The sequence below is a fragment of the Gigantopelta aegis genome, chromosome 14 (genome assembly GCF_016097555.1).
Source record: "Gigantopelta aegis isolate Gae_Host chromosome 14, Gae_host_genome, whole genome shotgun sequence".
NCBI lineage: Eukaryota > Metazoa > Mollusca > Gastropoda > Neomphalida > Peltospiridae > Gigantopelta > Gigantopelta aegis.
Window position 1 is genome coordinate 5,565,149 of NC_054712.1, and position 18,393 is coordinate 5,583,541.

The 18,393-nt window shown below is 36.5% G+C and overlaps 1 protein-coding gene across 3 annotated transcripts in view; it reads left to right on the forward strand.

Moving 5' to 3' along the window:
• LOC121388573 overlaps positions 1-18,393 on the forward strand; it is a 168,686-nt gene that overhangs the window by 114,409 nt on the left and 35,884 nt on the right. For all 3 annotated transcript variants that reach the window (XM_041519963.1, XM_041519962.1, XM_041519961.1), the window contains exon 18: positions 9,120-9,278. In XM_041519963.1, coding sequence (XP_041375897.1) covers positions 9,120-9,278 — 159 coding nt within the window. The remainder of the gene's footprint in view (positions 1-9,119; positions 9,279-18,393) is intronic.

Here is an 18,393-nt window from a genome sequence, read left to right on the forward strand (position 1 = left end):
GTGAAAGTTGTTTGTTCGTTTTACCAAGAGGATCAAGAAAGGGAAACCGATCTAGTCTGTTAAATATTAAAATTTAATTTAAATTAAATTAAATCCAAAAGGGATTTAGTTAAATTGGAACTAAAACAAATTAGGTTGCTGCTTTGATGATAAGACTATTATGCATGCCTCATGCGAGGTCCAAATAGGCGAAGTCATTTCTCTCACAAATTTTGAGAGGGAGAATTTTTTTAACAAGAGGGAGCCTTGATTTATTTTTCATTTAAAGATAACAACAAAACAACCCAATATTATTTTATAATTTCGACATCTTGATATGTTGAATTTATTCATCATGAGAAAGGGTGCAGGGCTTCTAGAAAATTACATAAATGAGTAACTATTTGACTTACGTCGTGATCAAGTAACAGTTTTAGAATTAACAGTACAAAATTTATTTGTATTTCTATGCCTTTTCCTTACTAGTGAGATTAACGAATGGGGTCATTTGTGGTAATTAACAATTAAGTATCAAGAAGATAAATGCCATCAGGAAATGCATGCAATGATTAATTTAAAGTTAACTAGTAATTATTAGCACGGCAGTTTCGTCGGTGTTAATCAAAGGGCTTTTGACTTAGTAGCACCTGTCGTGTCACGGCTGTAATGGGCAATCTCTCATTCCAGCTTATTAAAATCTGCATTACATATATACGTGTACTAATATATGAATATTATACATTTTATTTAAAGTAAGGACCAAAATATAATTTGATTTTTTTTTCTACGTGAATTTGAATTTCCTTCCAAGTGACGTTAAACAATAGCCTATGGCTGTCAGTGACCACATAACTTATTTTACCTAGTTGTATAATACACGTAGTGTGTTTCATGTTTATTTATTCTTATCATCATTCAAGAACAGATACACCAAACCCCAAGTGGAGGCGAACAGAACTTTTTTCTGTTGGGCTAACTGGTAAAGTGTTGGGGTCGAACTGGTATGGGGCAAACTAACTTGGGGGTGAAACATCAGACATTCCTAGCTCAAAGTCAGCCTTTCTCTCATTTTCACACACAATATCAAACATTTCACTTTAGGTACATTTTTACCAAATGGTATAATTTCCAAAATTATTGCAGCTTTTTAATTACAGCCATATGTATTCATAACTATTAAACACACATACAAAAAGCAATTTTACACTGAAAGATTTTGAGCCTTTTAAAAATTGAAATATCTAGATTAGTTTATTATTATTATTATTATTATTATCGGAACATGTAAAGTGATGTCATTCGAATACTGACGTCATTGAAATTAAAACACGTGTGAATGATGGGACATAGCTTTCTAGGTAATCTTCACCCCCTGTCAAAACAATTGTCTGTTCCACATTGATCAGACAAGGACACTTAGTATATTTATATTTTTTCATAATGTATAGAAAAGCTTAAAAGATGAAAGCTAAAAACTGTACAAGCTGTAAACATGACATATAAAATATTACAGTAATATGTGATTTATTTATTGTGTGTGAAACCAAAACGATGATGCTGCAATGTCCTGTCATCAACTCTAGTAATATAATCTGGCATGTTTTTGCAACTGCCTTCTCCTGCTAGTTTTTGTCTTATTGTTTTCACTAATTGTCTCAATATTTTACGCATGATAATCTACAGTTATCTAACATTAGCAATAAATCAATGGCGTCGTGGTTAGCCATCGGTCTACAGGCTGGTAGGTATTGGGTTCGGATCCCAGTCGAGGCATAGGGTTTTTAATCCAGATACCGACTCCAAACCCTGAGTGAGTGCTCCGCAAGGCTCAATGGGTAGGTGTAAACCACTTGCACCGACCAGTGATCCATAACTGGTTCAACAAAAGCCATGGTTTGTGCTATCCTGCCTGTGGGAAGCGCAAATAAAATATCTCTTGCTGCCTGTTGTAAAAGAGTAGCCTATGTGGCAACAGCGGGTTTCCTCTCAAAATCTGTGTGGTCTTTAACCATATGTCTGACGCCATATAACCGTAAATAAAATGTGTTGAGTGCGTCGTTAAATAAAACATTTCTTTCTTTTCTTTTTCCTCACCTTTCCTGTTTATTGCTGTTCATTTTTTAAAATTACAGAAGCACTAGCAGTACGGACAGGCAAATTTAATGTTGACAGCAGGAAGTACATCTACTTCACACTGATTGGTCAACTGCACTTAACCCAGAGTTATTGAAGACTAACCCTGGGTTATTGAAAACTAACCCTGAGTTTGCTAACCCAGAGTTAAAAGTGTGTTTCAGCAACATTTTTTTAACCAGTGATTAGCCAACCCTGGGTTAAGGAATTTAACTCACAGTTAGTGTTAATCAGTGATTAAGTTAACCCAGGCTTCGAACAACCAGGCCCAGGTTTGTATATGGGGATTGAGCTGGTTTGCAGGTGCGAAGCATGGCCTAAACCTGTGTGGACTCTTTTTGTCTACTTGTTCCCTGGAGGGGCGGGATTTTGCTCAATCAATTGAGTGCTCAGCTGAGGTGCTTGTGTTACAGGTCGAACCACCTCTGTGTTTCCATTCAACTGATTAATTTTTTTCTTGTTCCAACCAGTGCACCACAACTGGTCAAATGCTGTGGTATATGCTTTCCTGTCAGAGGGAAAGTGCATATAAAAGATTCCTTGCTGCATTAGAACAAAATGTAGCGGGTTTCCTCTGATGACTACTTGTGAAAATTGCCAAGTGTTTGACATCCAATAGCCGATGATTAATTAATCTACAAATGTACTGTATTTGATCAGGAATAAGCCCATGGGGCCAAGACAACTCATTTCTAACGTTGTTGGGGGTGGGCTTATTTCCAGACATACAATTGTTTTCAACAAAACTGGCATCAGTTTTTTGCATAAAATAATTTTCACAAAATAGACTGGATTTGATCGGAAATGCAAAAAAATTACCTTTATCTAGATATTGTATATATATTTCAGCTTTTAAAAGATATTTTCAGCTTTTATTTTAAAATAGGTATCATATCACTGTTATTAGTATGTAGTATTTCTGAGTAATTACCCCAAGCGGACTTGTTTATCAATATTACTCACCTTTTCTATTCATTTTGTTTGATGCAAAATATTTTCTCTCATTTTGTTTGATGTGTGATGAGTACTAAATAAACCTAATGATATTATAAAAACACAGATGTGGCTGGATCACTTGTGTTAAACTCTTATTTATTTTATTATGAGTCAGTGCGCCTCAACTGAAAATTAACAACAAGTCAATTAATTAAAATGCTTACTGCACCATTCAACCAATCATGAGTTGGCTGTCAATCAAGGCAGTGATCACACCCTCTTCAATACCTCACAACAGTCAGAACAGAACAGAACTTTATTACACTCAGGCCATTATGCAATGGTGTAAAAGGAACATACATGTACATATTCTGATTTTGACAAGATGGTTAACAGGATACAAATAATAGGAATACATTGCTTGGTACATATTAGAATACAAGTACAGTACATGACATTACATTATAAAGATATGTGTATTAATAATATAAATACATGCTATTACATTATAGAGATGTGTATTAACAATATAGATGCATTCTGCGATGTAACAGAGTAGAGGTATATTGTAAAATATAATTATTCAGAAAATTTCAGTTACAAATGTGTACTTTATAATTATTGATATTACAATATATAGATATAAATAAAATAAATAATAATAATAATAATAATAAAAATTAAATTTTCATAAAATAACAATAAGACATAAAATAATGTAATACGATTTAAAATATATCAAGTATAGTTGTATGTTGAGCTTTAGTTTCATTAACTGGTTAATGTATGGTAATTTTGATTGTTGTTGGGTATTGTTGTTGTTATTGGCGTTTAAATACTTGAAAAATTATATTCCTGAATTTAGCTAATTTTTTTAGTGTGCTTATTCTTTCACTGCTCATAAGTTCTCTAAATTTATATATATTTGGTCGTGTATAATAATATGGACCTAAACATTCTTTCTGGATATTGTTGAAAAAACTACATACAAATAAATAATGAAATTCGTCTCCTATGTCGTTTTCATAACAAATAGTACAAAGTCTATCTTCTAATAGAACTGTATTCCAACGTCCAGTCTCAACAGGTAAATAATGATTAGAAGTCCTAAATTTTATCATAACAGTCCATAATTTTTCAGGAATAATATTAAGATAATTTTCAAAATTTAATTGGTCTTTGAAATATTCGTAGGTTTTACCTCTTGATGATTCTTAAATATTATTTTTCCATGTTTGTAAATACTGGTCATTTTGTTGTATGCTAATTTGTTGTGATAGCCATTTTACCGATAGAAAGGTTTGTGATAGCCATATATTACTCATTCCTAGATGATCTGAAATATTTTTTAACAGCAGCAATCCAGTTAGTTTATGAGACATCACAAGAGTTGGCTATCAATCAAGGCAGTGATCACGCCCTCTTCAATACCTCACAACAGTCAGTTTATGAGACATCACAAGAGTTGGCTGTCAATCAAGGAAGTGTTCACGCCCTTTTCAATACTTCACAACAGTCAGTTCATGAGACATAGTAAGAGTTAGCTGTCAATCACGGCAGTGATCACACCCTCTTACCTCACAACAGTCGGTTCATGAGATGTCACATGTAGTATTACAAATCAACCAATCAGAAATGCTTTTGTTGTAGCTATTTTTACTGTAGGTCAAGAAGGAGCATGGGCGTATGATATGGTTTGGTGTAGAGGCCTACTGGTTAAAATAGCTAAAGAAGGTATAAATGGCAAAATGTTTAATTTTATCGAGAATTTTATCTATAAAAGAACATTTCAAGTTAATGTAAATGGTTTCTTATCCAATAGTTCTAACCTAGATAACGGAATACCCCAGGGTTCGGTTATAGCCCCAACATGCTTTGGACTATTTATAAATGATTTAATTGGGTATTTACAGAAAAACAACCAAAATAAACCTAAAAGGGAAAACGAAATCAATATTGGTTTATTTGCTGACGATACTTTTTTCTGGAGGGCAGATAGATCTTTGGAAAGGCTAAATACTGCTCTTCAAGAAGATGTTAATAACCTTCAAAAGTGGGCTGATAAATGGGGTGTAAACATTTCTGTATCGAAAACTGTGTATTTTATTTTAAAATGTAATACAAAAATCTAAGGAAGTATTAAAATTGGTTTTGTATAACAAAATAATCCCTCAAGTTTATAAAGTTAAATTTTTAGGGGTTATTTTTTATTATAATTTGACTTTTAAGTCACACATTGAAGTAGTAATAAATAAATGTAAACCTGGTATAAATTTATTAAGAGCCCTTGCTGGTGCTGACTGGGGGTCGGACCGTAAAACAATGCTTATGGTTTTTAATGCCTATATCTTATCTAGATTGGAATATGGAGCACAGGCGTTTTGCTGTGCGCCTCCTAAGATATTACATCAACTTGACCTGATTCAAAATCAAGCCTTAAGGATTATTGCTCGTGTTCATCGATCTACCCCCATTGATAGTTTGCATTCTGAGTTGGGCATACCCCCTCTAACGATCAGAAGGAAAATATTGAGTTTAAAATACTGGCTTAAAAAAACAAAGTTTCACACCAAATAACCCAGTAAATTTTCTTAAACCCGTAGTTCACCCGCATATAGGTTTATATAGTAAAAATACTGAAAGGATAGGAGACTCGTTTGCCACTTATGTGGAGAAAGTTAGCATACTTGGAGAAATTAACGATAAACTAGTAATTAAAATTCCTAACACATCCCCCTATCCTTGGGAACAGACACCAGTAAACATTGCATTTGAAATTTAAAAAGAGGTAGATAAGACAGAGTTTCCCCCCTTTAAAAAAGTATTATTTCAAGCCATAGCCAGTGATGTCTATAATGACTATGTTCACATTTACACAGACGGATCAAAAGATCCACTTACAGGTAAAGTGGGTCTTGCATTTATTGTAGACAGAGGGTGTCTATTTTCAAAACAAATTTTTCTGGGGAAAATTCCTGATAAATCATCTGTATTTACCGCTGAATTGGTAGCAATCAGCCAAGCTTTATGTTGGTTAAAAACAACTAATATTACAAAATGTGTAATTTTTTCGGACAGTCTGAGTTCATTGCAATCATTAGAGCTTAGAAAATCTTGCAGGTTTGATATCACTAATGATATTTTACGAACTTATAAGCAATTGGTTAACATGGGTAAAACCATAGTCCTAGAATGGGTTCCGGCCCATATTGGGATAAGGGGTAATGAAATGGCCGATTTCTATGCTAAAAAAGCTTTAGATTGTAATAAGGTTGCACAACACATGAAATATAGCGTAAATGAATTAATGTCTATGGCAATCCCTAAAATAAAAGCAGACTGGCAAAATGACTTGGATCAAATGAATCGTAAATGGCATTATAAAATTAAACCTAAAGCAGATAAAACGGGCCCAACAACCGACCGACCCAGAACCACCAGGATTTTAACTAAACTGAGGATTGGTTGGTCTCATAGTCTTGGGGCAGTCAAATATAAACTGGGTATGTCCAATACTCCTAATTGCGGCACATGTGGAGTTCCGGAGGATACGGAGCATGTAATCATAATGATCGTAATCGTGACATTTTAAAGTAATCGTAATAATTACTTTTGCCAAGTAATCGCCCCATCTCTGCTGTGTAGTAATTAATGTGCAACTTGCCAGCTGCTATTGAGTGTCAAGTTCATGGATGCTGATCCACTGTACTGTAAATACTTCATGTGATGTGTGTCTTTTATATGTGAACAGTACCTGTAAAACATGTTTAAAAAACAGGTGTGTTGTATGGTTCGCATAATACAGCAACAAGTCGAAATTGAAATGAGACTTGACCAATTTTGACTTACTTTGAGGGCTGACTATAAAATCCATAATCAATTGCTGTTGAAAATGTTAAGAGTTATTGTAACAATACTCCACTGTATAGGTAATGTATATGTTATCAGTTACTGTAACAATACTTCACTGTATAGGTAATGTATATGTTATCAGTTATTGTAACAATACTCCACTGTATAGGTAATATATATGTTTGTCAAATCTACTAGGTTTTGTGTTTGGTTTCATGTGGCAGAAACGAAAATTACTAATATTTCATTTCAACTAATTTTTGGTCTTATAGTTCCAATTAAGGTTCAAGCGTGTTGTCTCATGGCTTAATTAACCACTTCACCGGTAATAATAAATCTGCACTTCTCAAAATGTGTAGCATCTCTCCTGATGAGCATGACATCAGGTGCATATATATATTTATCATATCACAACTAAGGAATAGCATTGGGCACGCCCATTACATAAATCACATATTTTGAGACATAAGTATGCAAATATTTAGAACATAAGTATGCAAATTACATTATTATGCAAATTATATACTGAAAACGTAGAACTATTTTCACCTTTGAAGTCGGAGATAGCGTTACTATCGATAAAAAAGGAAGTGCTACAATCAAAGCAACTCTACCTTCCGGTAATTATATAGTTATGATTGACGGGTCCAGTCATCAAGCTGAATTGTCACCAGAATGTTTACAGTTAGTGCAAACAGGGGATAGGGTAGATCCACGGACATCGAAGCAGAAGCCACAATCCGGCAGGCCCAAAAACAAAACTCGTAGATTTGTAGAAGTAGATGATACGATGATTGGTAATGTCATTACAGAAAATGAAAATAAGAATACTGCCAAAAAAGCTCTATACGACATGCGCATTTTTGAAAACTATCTACAATCAATCAACGAGTCCAGACCAATACATGAAATGCTCCCCCCCCCCCCCCCCCCCCCCCCCAAAGAACCCGATGTAATTCTGTGCAAGTTTTACATCAGTGTACGAAAAGAAACCGGGGGACATTACGAACCGAACAGTCTTACCTCTTTCCAAAGCAGTATCGAAAGAACACTGAAACGTAGGCGATGTGGATTTTCAATATCCGACAACACTTAAATTCTAAACAATCAAAGATCATCAATATTTACGGCGGTGTGAACACCATGTTTGGAGGCAATGTCAGTGGGGGCAACATCGTAATAAATGTGGCTCAGCCTAAAAGTCCTGTTGTCCCCCTAAAACGACGAAAAATCATTTTCGACAGTGATTCAGACTCAGACTGAACTTGATGAAGCCCTTAAATAGGTCAGTGACGTAGATACACCTATGTCTGACAATGACGTAGTATTCAGCAAAATGCCGCGAAAAGTTATTTTGAAAAATTTGGCTATTGTCAATTATTTTATTATAATTTCATTGTTTATATATAAAACTGTTAAATTAGTATTAAATTGTTTAAATAGCTACAATCTTTGTTTCCGCTTTTAACCTAGTTTCAGAAAGCATAGATAACCTTCAAGGCGTATTGACAAACCGATTATCAGCTGAGTGATTGACATGTACATGTATTCATACGTCATAACAGATTGTTACTTCCGAGCGTTGGAGTTTTGTTTATTAATCATTTAAGTGGAAAATAAACAAAATTGACAGTGATATGATAAATAGAATTCGTCACTCGTATTTTTTAATATGGGAAATATCAACCTCGGCCTGTTAATCTGTATTTGTCTCGGCAGAGCCTCGACAAATACAGATTAACGAAGCCTCGGTTGATATTTCCCATATTAAAAAATACTCGTGACGAATCCTCTATATAGACATTCTGACTGGTAATCAAGTGCGTAACCGTAACAAATATAAGTGGCAGCACACCACGTGCACATTTGGTAATAAAAATAACAGGTAACATCAAACCATGAGTGTGGGTAATTTTTGGCATGGTTCCACCAGAGACCTGTTGCAGCACACCTGTCATGGGCACAACATCTGACTTTGGTAGCAATCAAGTTCTGTCCAAGACAGGACAGCATTGTTTATTTCAATATTACATAATTCAAGAAAAATTTGAAAAGGCACTTCTGTATTTTGCTTTATTTTTAATAAAGATTTGTTTCTGAAACCAGGCTGTATTAATATGGGTTGCTACACGAAGAAAATGTCAGGGAATATATAGTGTTGTGTGTACTTGGTGCCTTTAGTGTTACTGTAAAAATGTAACTAAAATTTCTACATTTAGGAACACATGAGGGAAACCTATGAGGCATGTAATAGAAAAAGAGGAAGTGGAAGCTTCGACCGAATGCGTAAAGAAATGACTGATGGTGTGGAGAAGAATGTGGATGTCATGTATGTCGATGGCTCTCGCGATCTGAAGGAACAGCTGGAGACTCTGCAGGTATTATGAGCATTTACAAAACATGCATCAGTCTCAAGTATACAATACAAGCCTCAAGTATCATACAAGCCCTTCCAGGGGCAGGATGTAGTCCAGTGGCAGTTAAAGCATGCAGTCGTTCTAGGATCAATCGCTGTCAGTGGGGCAGCTGGGCTGTTTCTCGTTCCAACCAGTACACCGCCACTGGCATATCAAAGGCTGTGGTGTGTGCTATATCCTGTCTGTGGGATGGTGCATATAAAAGATCCCTTGTTGCTAATTAATGTAGCAGATTTCCTCTAGACCCAGTGATTTTCCGCGATCGTGGAAAACGGACGGAATTCATGGAATTGCCATTGTGAAACGTAATTACGATTTTCCGCTAAGTTAAAAAAAATTAATACCATTTTACTATTGCCACACACTGTAAAACTGACGATTGGGGCATGTGCAGTACTATTGGCAAACGCGTAGTGTCATATTTACCTGGACTACATTCAGCCAGACCGACCGGGAAAACGTCCGCTAGACTGGATTATAGTAATTTTATATGCTTCATGGTAAACCAAATGGCCACGTTGGGAACCAAATACTTCGCGAACGTCAGCGAAATGTTTTCTGGCTGAACTTGGGACTGCTTAGTTTGTTGTGCCTGCACAGACGGGACAGGGTTTTTTTTCTAAGAGCCAGCAATTTGTCGCTAACGCTCATCTTGGAAGACAGAGTTTTACGAATGACCACTTCGGGAACCAGTCAAAATATGTTTGCAAACGTTTTGCGAAAAACGGCTGGCAGAACGTTTCAATGTTAACTTTATTTCGTCTGTGTCATGCGCATACTTCACATTGCAGACGACGTTAGACTGTTAAAGTGGTGATAAAAATAAATGTTTACATTTTGTTAACACTAAGCCCCTTTGAATAAAACAGTGCACTCAATTGTTTGACAATTATGCTTTATGTAGTTGTTATAATTGTAACCTTTGCTCCAATTTTTCGCTACTAATATGAAGTCCTGCTTTGATTTGACAACAAATAGCGACGCATGTCGACGCCAGTTAATTTTCGGACCCTTGTTTTGGTTTCGTATGGTCATTTTTTTTATATGATATATTTGACAAAAGGTACTTATTATTATTTTTATTCATCTTTTAAAACTTAAAAAATTAATGTTTTGTCAAGAATTATGAAAAATTAAAAAGTAAACAGCGCTGGGTACGGTTATATAGAATATGTCCGCCACCTAAGTAAACCATTTACTATACACTAAATAACGAATCTGTAAATAAAGCCAATAGCCTGTTCAGACATTTGTACATGTTTTTAGCGATCATAATGTTTTCGAATCGGTAATTTTACATCAAGTCCCCCACAAGAAAACCATGCCCCGCGTTGTCTGGCTGTTATGTTAATTTGTCACAACTTGTGTTATTTAAATTGTTAATTAGGCCTACATAGTGTATTCTGAAACGGAATTTCAAAAACATGAAACGGAAAATAGTGTTTTTTTGAAACGGAAAACCACTGGGTCTAAACACTATATGTCAAAATTACCAAATGTTTGACATCCAATGACAAATGATTAATAAATCAATGTGTTCCAGTGGTGTCGTCAAACAAACAAACAAACTAAACTAGTAAGCCGTTCCATTACAAAACAAAACACGATTTGTTTGGTATCCATTTTTTTTTTACCCAACTTTTATTGATTTTTTAAGGTAACTGTTCTGACTTTTATCTCATCTTTTCCACAGCAATAATACCCAGTTTTATTAAACCTATAGTTATGTATTTTGCATTAGTGAAGCTCAGTACTCTTACAAAAACTGTGAATTTATTAACATAAATAGTAACTTTTCCTCCTGAAAACCTATTTCATTTTGCTCGATTTTCTGTTATTGATTTTTAAAATTTGTATCTATTTATGTTCATATTTATACTATAGAGATATGACTCTTACAATCTTGACGTATGTGTATATATAATTATTTATTTGTTATGTTTATAATCCTCTGATGCTACCCTCCCGGTTGGTGGCCTTGAACAAAATAAAGATCTGATCTGTTCTGCTGCAGTAAGTACAGTGGACAGAGCAATTTAGCGCATCATGGTTACATACAAACTCAACAAAATAAATTAAGGGTCAGAAGAAATTTGTTTTACAGAATGAAACCTTCTCCAAAAATGATTATCATGTTCCACCACACAATGGTCTTTGGAGCATTCATTTTCTATTCATCAAACACTCAGCTATTGTGAAAATTCAACACACAATGGTCTTTGGAGCATTCATTTTTGTGTCATCAAACACTCAGCCATTGTGAAAATTCAACGCACAATGGTCTTTGGAGCATTCATTTTTGTGTCATCAAACACTCGGCCATTGTGAAAATTCAAGCCAAACCTGAATTCAGCGGTGAAAAAGATATAACACAAATCAACTACATGAAAGTTAACACAATCGTCAAAATGTCTACTGGCTCTTTAATTAATTTTGTTGAGTATATCTAAGCACATAGTATAAGTTAAAGGTACATGTTCCTGTTACAATACTGTGTATGGTACCTGTATGTCGAAAAACTTAGTTTCTTACTTGAAATATTGTAACTGTTTATGTTTTTTGTTTTAGCTATTCTAATCTAATGTCTGCAAAAAATCTAACCATTTTATCCTCTTTACCTTTCTTCCTTCTATTTCCACTCTTCATTAGTTAATTTGGAACATGTTACAATTTTTGTTTAATCATGTTATGTGTAAAATATTCACATTGTAAAATGTTGAGAGAAATCTTAATATAGCCTCTATTAGAAACATACTTATCTGCCCTTGGTTTTCATCGTGCTAAGCGGTCCCAATTAGCCACTAAATTATTTCTGGCGCGTTATGCTCCAATCGCTTGCAACAAAGGCCCTTTGTTATTACTGCAGTAGAGTAGTTGTCGACTTGTTCATTTATTTTTTGACATTAATAAAGTTTTCTGTTACTATTATTGTTCGTCAGATTGTGTGCAATCTCCTTCTTTTACAGAAAAGAAAATGTACAATATGTTTTGTGCTCAACAAAAATATTTACGAACAGTTAAAATGGCACCTTAATAAAGTTTTGATATTAAATTTGCAAGTAATATACATGTGTTTGTGTATATATCTCTGTGTACGAATGGAAGTAGATTAATTTGACTAAATGACTAGCTGCGATTTTTTCTGTACCACTAGCTGCATTATTAACTACAACCTATAATGCAGTAGTTAATAATGAAAATAACAATGTAGAAATTCACTTCCTCACCTAACAATAAGGTTTCTACTGTCGGACTCGCAAACAAATCGGAACAGCGAGTCTATTGTCACTGTCAGACGAACATAGTGTAATGAACATAATTTCATGTGTAATTTAATAGTTACAATCGACTATCTACCTGCAATTATTAATATTATGCACAACCATTAAGCATTCCATGGTGTGTGTGTGTGTGTGTATATATATATACATGTGTATATATATATATATATATATCGTCGGCGAAATGACAAAACCTCGTAACTACACTTTTCAAAATTTTACAGAACAAAAAAACTGAATGTTATTTTGTTATAGTCGTTGTTATGCAAACATATTAACAGTTAATAGTGATAACTACTTAATAGTGAGTGTACCATAGTTACGGCTACATCCGAAATTAGAACGTTTTACCCTATGTGTCAGGTCTACAAATGTACTTAGGACATTTTACACCTGAAATGCCATTGAAAATGTCAGTTACGACATTTGGTGACCGGTCAAAACCCCCTCCGGTCAAAACCCCCTCGGTCAAAACCCCCTCAGTCAAAACCCCCTCCAGTCAAAACCCCCTTATTTAGGAAATAATTATAAGAAATGACAAAATAATTAATACCCAAAATATTTATTCACACTTGCATATTATAACATTTGATTGCATAGACTTTTGTATAAGTCATAATCCATTAGATCGCATTTAGATCTATTTCCATCTGATGCAGTGTCTGATGCCTTTGAGAGTATCCTCCATTGACTTAGCACCATCTCAGCGGGCTGTGCACAAATTCAAGAGCTTAGACTGCAATTTGACTGTTTTACGGCGAACATGTTTTGCTGGGAGCTCACCCCTGTTGTCTCGCAGTAACAGTGTGGATGCCATTGCCTGGTCTTTTCGCAGACTGTCTATGGCACACCAGATGGTTGGGTGAGCATGTCCGATAAGCTTGGCAAAGGCATTATTCCAGCCTTCACACACGTTGTTGGTTCGAGATCCATTAGTTAGTGTGATGTCATGGACATTCCAGAGTTCTGGAGAAAATGTTGGAGGCGATCGACGCATCCTGATGGGTGGAACAATGCCGTTTGGTTGTGTTGGTAGCTGGATACGGCGAAACTGACCAGAGACGTATGTGTTATCGAAGTAGTCGATTAGTGGTTCAAGTCCTTCTGGTGTGTTTTCCCTCAAGTATTGGATACCGGACACAACATCACCTGTTGGCAAAAATGCCAAACCATCCAACATGCCACAGAAAAGTTTTACGTCACTGTTCTCCCGATACAAATGTACAAGTCTAAGACTCTGAATCTTCCTCCACGTGCTCTGTGTCAGGTGATAAAAGCAGCATGACTTCTAGTGTGTGGGCCGAACGTTGAACTGACAGCGTTGATGATGGCTAACTCGTTGTCGGTGATCACAGTTGATGGATCTAATTGAAAACCAAGCACCTGACACTTATTCTCGATGGATTGTAACAGTTCTTCATATGTGGATTGGCTCTTGTTTGAGAGAAATGCATAGACACAGCTGATCGATGAATCTCCGAGCGGCGCACGAATGACAAACAGTTGATGGAACAGGAGCGGAGCAGAGTTAAATGTTCCATCCATGTACCAGACATCCGAACGAGCCAGATGCGTTAGTCCCTCTTCAGTCGCAAACACTAACATACGGCTGGGCGAATCCACACCATTGTCATAGATCAAAAACATTTGTGGATCATCACCTCCAGTCGTAATCCACTGATCCTCAATGATTAAGTCTTGAAGTGATTGTGGATTTTTAGGAAGATGCTTGGCACGCTCCCGACGTAGTGTACGTTTCACAACTTCTGGGTTGCCTAGAGCAGCACGAATATCAGTTGTAGCAGTTGCTGTAGTATCCACGACTATCTGGGTTGGCGTACCCCGCGATGTACCACTTACGTTCTTCATGGTGTTTTTCAGCCTACTAGCTGCAACAGAGTCGGGATTGGGATCATGAGTGTGTTGGACAGTGTGTATCACTGTCTGGATCTCAATATCTGTGGTCACTGCTCCCTTGCAAGAAAAGGAAGCCCTGTTGGAGCATTCCCATCGCACTGTAGACTTAGACTTGTTCTTTTTGGTATACATATATCCTTCATGCAGAAGCTTTTGACCACCCTTGTGATTTTGTATCACTTCCATGGTTGTTCACAGAATGAATGATTAATAGACCAGACCCTAACCATTTTCTTGTAGCATCCCATGTGACATTTGCTGCATGTACTCTACTTTCATGTTCAACAATAACTGCTCAATCATTAATCCCATCAATAGCTAAGATCCCTTCAATAGCTAAGATCAAATAAGTAACAGAGATTGCTAATTACTATCAAATTCTTTCATTATATTATTTAAAGGATTTCTCAAGGCTTCCCAATTACATTAATCCCTGCAGCAGCTAGCCAAGATCAAGCTGTTGTTGTTGTTGTTGCTAATTACTATCATGTTCTTTCCTTATATTGCAAATTACTATCAAGTTCTTTCATTATACTATTATATTATATAAGTAGTTTTCCTAGGCTTCCCAATTACTATAAACGTAATGTTTCTACTATCTATTACAACTGTCACACACAATTCATTAAAACTGCAGGTGTGTTTGTATGAAATTAAGATAATTAATGTGAGGCGAGATTGCAACTTTGACGCAAAAAAAAAAAAAATTCCATGCAAGAAAACCAAAACAGCTCGTTATATTCATCTCCTATTTTTAACACATGATCAGTTATAACAAAACGCAATTTCATCAACTTAATTTTTACCTGTATCATTCTTTATTTTTAAAGCATAGGTGGAGACATTTATGATGCCAGGGATTGGCATGCATAAATCTCAGCTGAAGATTCACAAACAACTGTGACCATCGTTTTTCCAGCTGTGGTTTTGTTCCCATTGTTGGAAGCTCCCTTTTTCGTAAATATTCCTGCAACCTAACCTTTGTAATCTTTTTTGGAGGCACATTTTCATTGCTGATCCAGGAATTTATATCATGATCGTCCATGTTTGTTCAAATCAGAACGCGCCAGAAGTGTAGAGAGTGGTTAGGGGACATAACTCTGCCTTTTTTTCTTTCTTTGAATTTCTAATAGAGGCTATAGGTTAAATGCCTGTTTGCCAATTAATCCTCACTTCACAATTGAATAATTTGTCAATACATATTGTTTAAAGCAACTTTTTATGTCCATTCAGTTGGCAGTTATATGAAGTATATTTCAGAGGATTTAATCCCCTACATGTTTGGCACTTGTCAAGCCTAAATTTTCAAATCTTATCTGGAGACCAGTAAATGCTTTTATCTATCTTTTTATCATCATTCAGGGCTCGAAACATATCAGGAAAGTATGGTGGCCCAAAAGACAATATCAATTTTTATTTTTAGTGGCCCAAACTTGTTTTAGGTAACCCAAACACAAAATATTAGGCATATAAAATATGCTTCAATAAAGTAATATTGATTTGAAAAACCACTTCTAGATAGCAAAGATACCAACATACATAATACTGAAATAAGGTGTTTTGAATGGTTATAATACTGCAGGGAGTCTTGGTTTTTATCAAGACTAAACCTAAGTACATCCAGTCTACAAAATCAAGGTTTATAAATTGATGATGGCAAATTACGATAAGCCGATATGTTCAGTTTTGCAAACCCACAATCAAGATTTTAATGTGGAATAAATATATGCAATACAATTACAATATACAATACAACATACACTATAGAAAGAAGATCGCCCAAATAATACTTTAGGGGCGACTAACACCATTATTTTTTATATTTAAAGTCGACCGCAATTTGCGACCTGGCAACTGGCAGTTTCGAGCCCTGTCATTTGAAGAGTTTTTAATTGTTACATCCCAATGATTCAGTGATTTAACATCAATTTCTGTTGTTGTTTGGCATGAAGTTGGTCAAGTTACAGTGCATGGGTTTTTTGTTTTGTTTTTTCTTCTGTTCAAGCACATTGTCCTGGGCACACAACTCGGCTGTTTCGGCCGTCTGTCCAGAACAGGGAATTGCTGGTTAGTGTGAGAGAAATCGGCGTAGTGGCCTTACACCTACATGTGTGTACCCACTAAAAGGCCTTAGGATTTCAAATTTCATGGGAAATTGTTTTTCGGTTCCATGCCTTGTGATCATGGGAACCCATTGGGAACTGTTTTCAAGGTCTGTGAAAGCAAGTCATGGGAACCCATTTTTAATACTATTGATTTAAATTATCACAAAACTGTGCCAAGAGACTCATTTTCAAACTCAATATAAAGTTGATTTTCGACACACCCTCTCCATTATATGCATGCTGTTGTGATTTTGACAGCTAAATAAAAATAATAGTTTAGGTCTACATCATTTCCTCCCATAATGATACCAGAAGAAATAGTGGGTGGGGCCTATTCGAATGCCACCTTCAGTACTCCAGTACATTTGTGACAGCAACAAAAGTCGACTTCAGTGACAGTTGTCAGAATGTTAAATATTTTCCACAAAATTATATTTCAATTTAAATACTATTTCTTAACCCCAATATTTAAGAGATACACTACAAATAATTAGTGCCAGTAATTTTGGTGTCAGTGTGTAATGCATTTGATTTGAGTGTGTGTTAGAACATTGATTCGGGTTTACCTGAACTGGAACACTGAGAACTTCAGTTCTCAATTAACAGTCTGAATCGGGTCTCGTGATTGTGTCAAACACACTCTTCAGTAGTGTGATATCGGAAACATATATTTTTTATATATATATATACCTGTATATAGTTGTACTCAATATAATAATCATGGGAAATGAAATTTTGGTTCCATGATTTTACCGACTACAGCCGGGTGGGGACCGGTACTGGACTGTGAACCCTGTAACTACAGTCGGATGGGAGCCGGTACTGTGCTGTGAACCCTGTAACTACAGCCGGGTGGGAGCCGATACTGTGCTGTGAACCCTGTAACTACAGCCGGGTGGGAGCCGGTACTGGGCTGTGAACCCTGTAACTACAGCCGGATGGGAGCCGGTACTGTCCTGTGAACCCTGTAACTACAGCCGGATGGGAGCCGGTACTGTGCTGTGAACCCTGTAACTACAGCCGGATGGGAGCCGGTACTGTGCTGTGAACCCTGTAACTACAGCCGGATGGGAGCCGGTACTGGACTGTGAACCCTGTAACTACAGCCGGATGGGAGCCGGTACTGTTCTGTGAACCCTGTAACTACAGCCGGATGGGAGCCGGTACTGGGCTGTGAACCCTGTAACTACAGCCGGATGGGAGCCGGTACTGGACTGTGAACCCTGTAACTACAGCCGGATGGGAGCCATGCAGTACTGTGCTGTGAACCCTGTAACTACAGCTGGGTGGGAGCCATGCAGTACTGTGCTGTGAACCCTGTAACTACAGCCAGATGGCAGCCGGTACTGGGCTGTGAACCCTGTAACTACAGCCGGGTGGGGGCCAGTACTGGGCTGTGAACCCTGTAACTACAGCCGGGTGGGAGCCGGTACTGTGCTGTGAACCCTGTAACTACAGCCGGGTGGGAGCCGGTACTGTGCTGTGAACCCTGTAACTACAGCCGGGTGGGTGCCGGTACTGGGCTGTGAACCCTGTAACTACAGCCAGATGGCAGCCAGTACTGGGCTGTGAACCCTGAAGCCGGGTGGGGGCTTTAAAAATTGCCAAGGTGAATTTCAGTTTATCAATTTTTTCTTGCGGGAGTCATAATTCCATAGCAATGGTATGCAATTCCAGACCTAGAAATGTAATAATAGTGGTTGGATATACTGTTTTTTCTGATTTAATTGGGACCCCGATATCTTGCGCCAAATTGATGAAGGCTTCCAAACT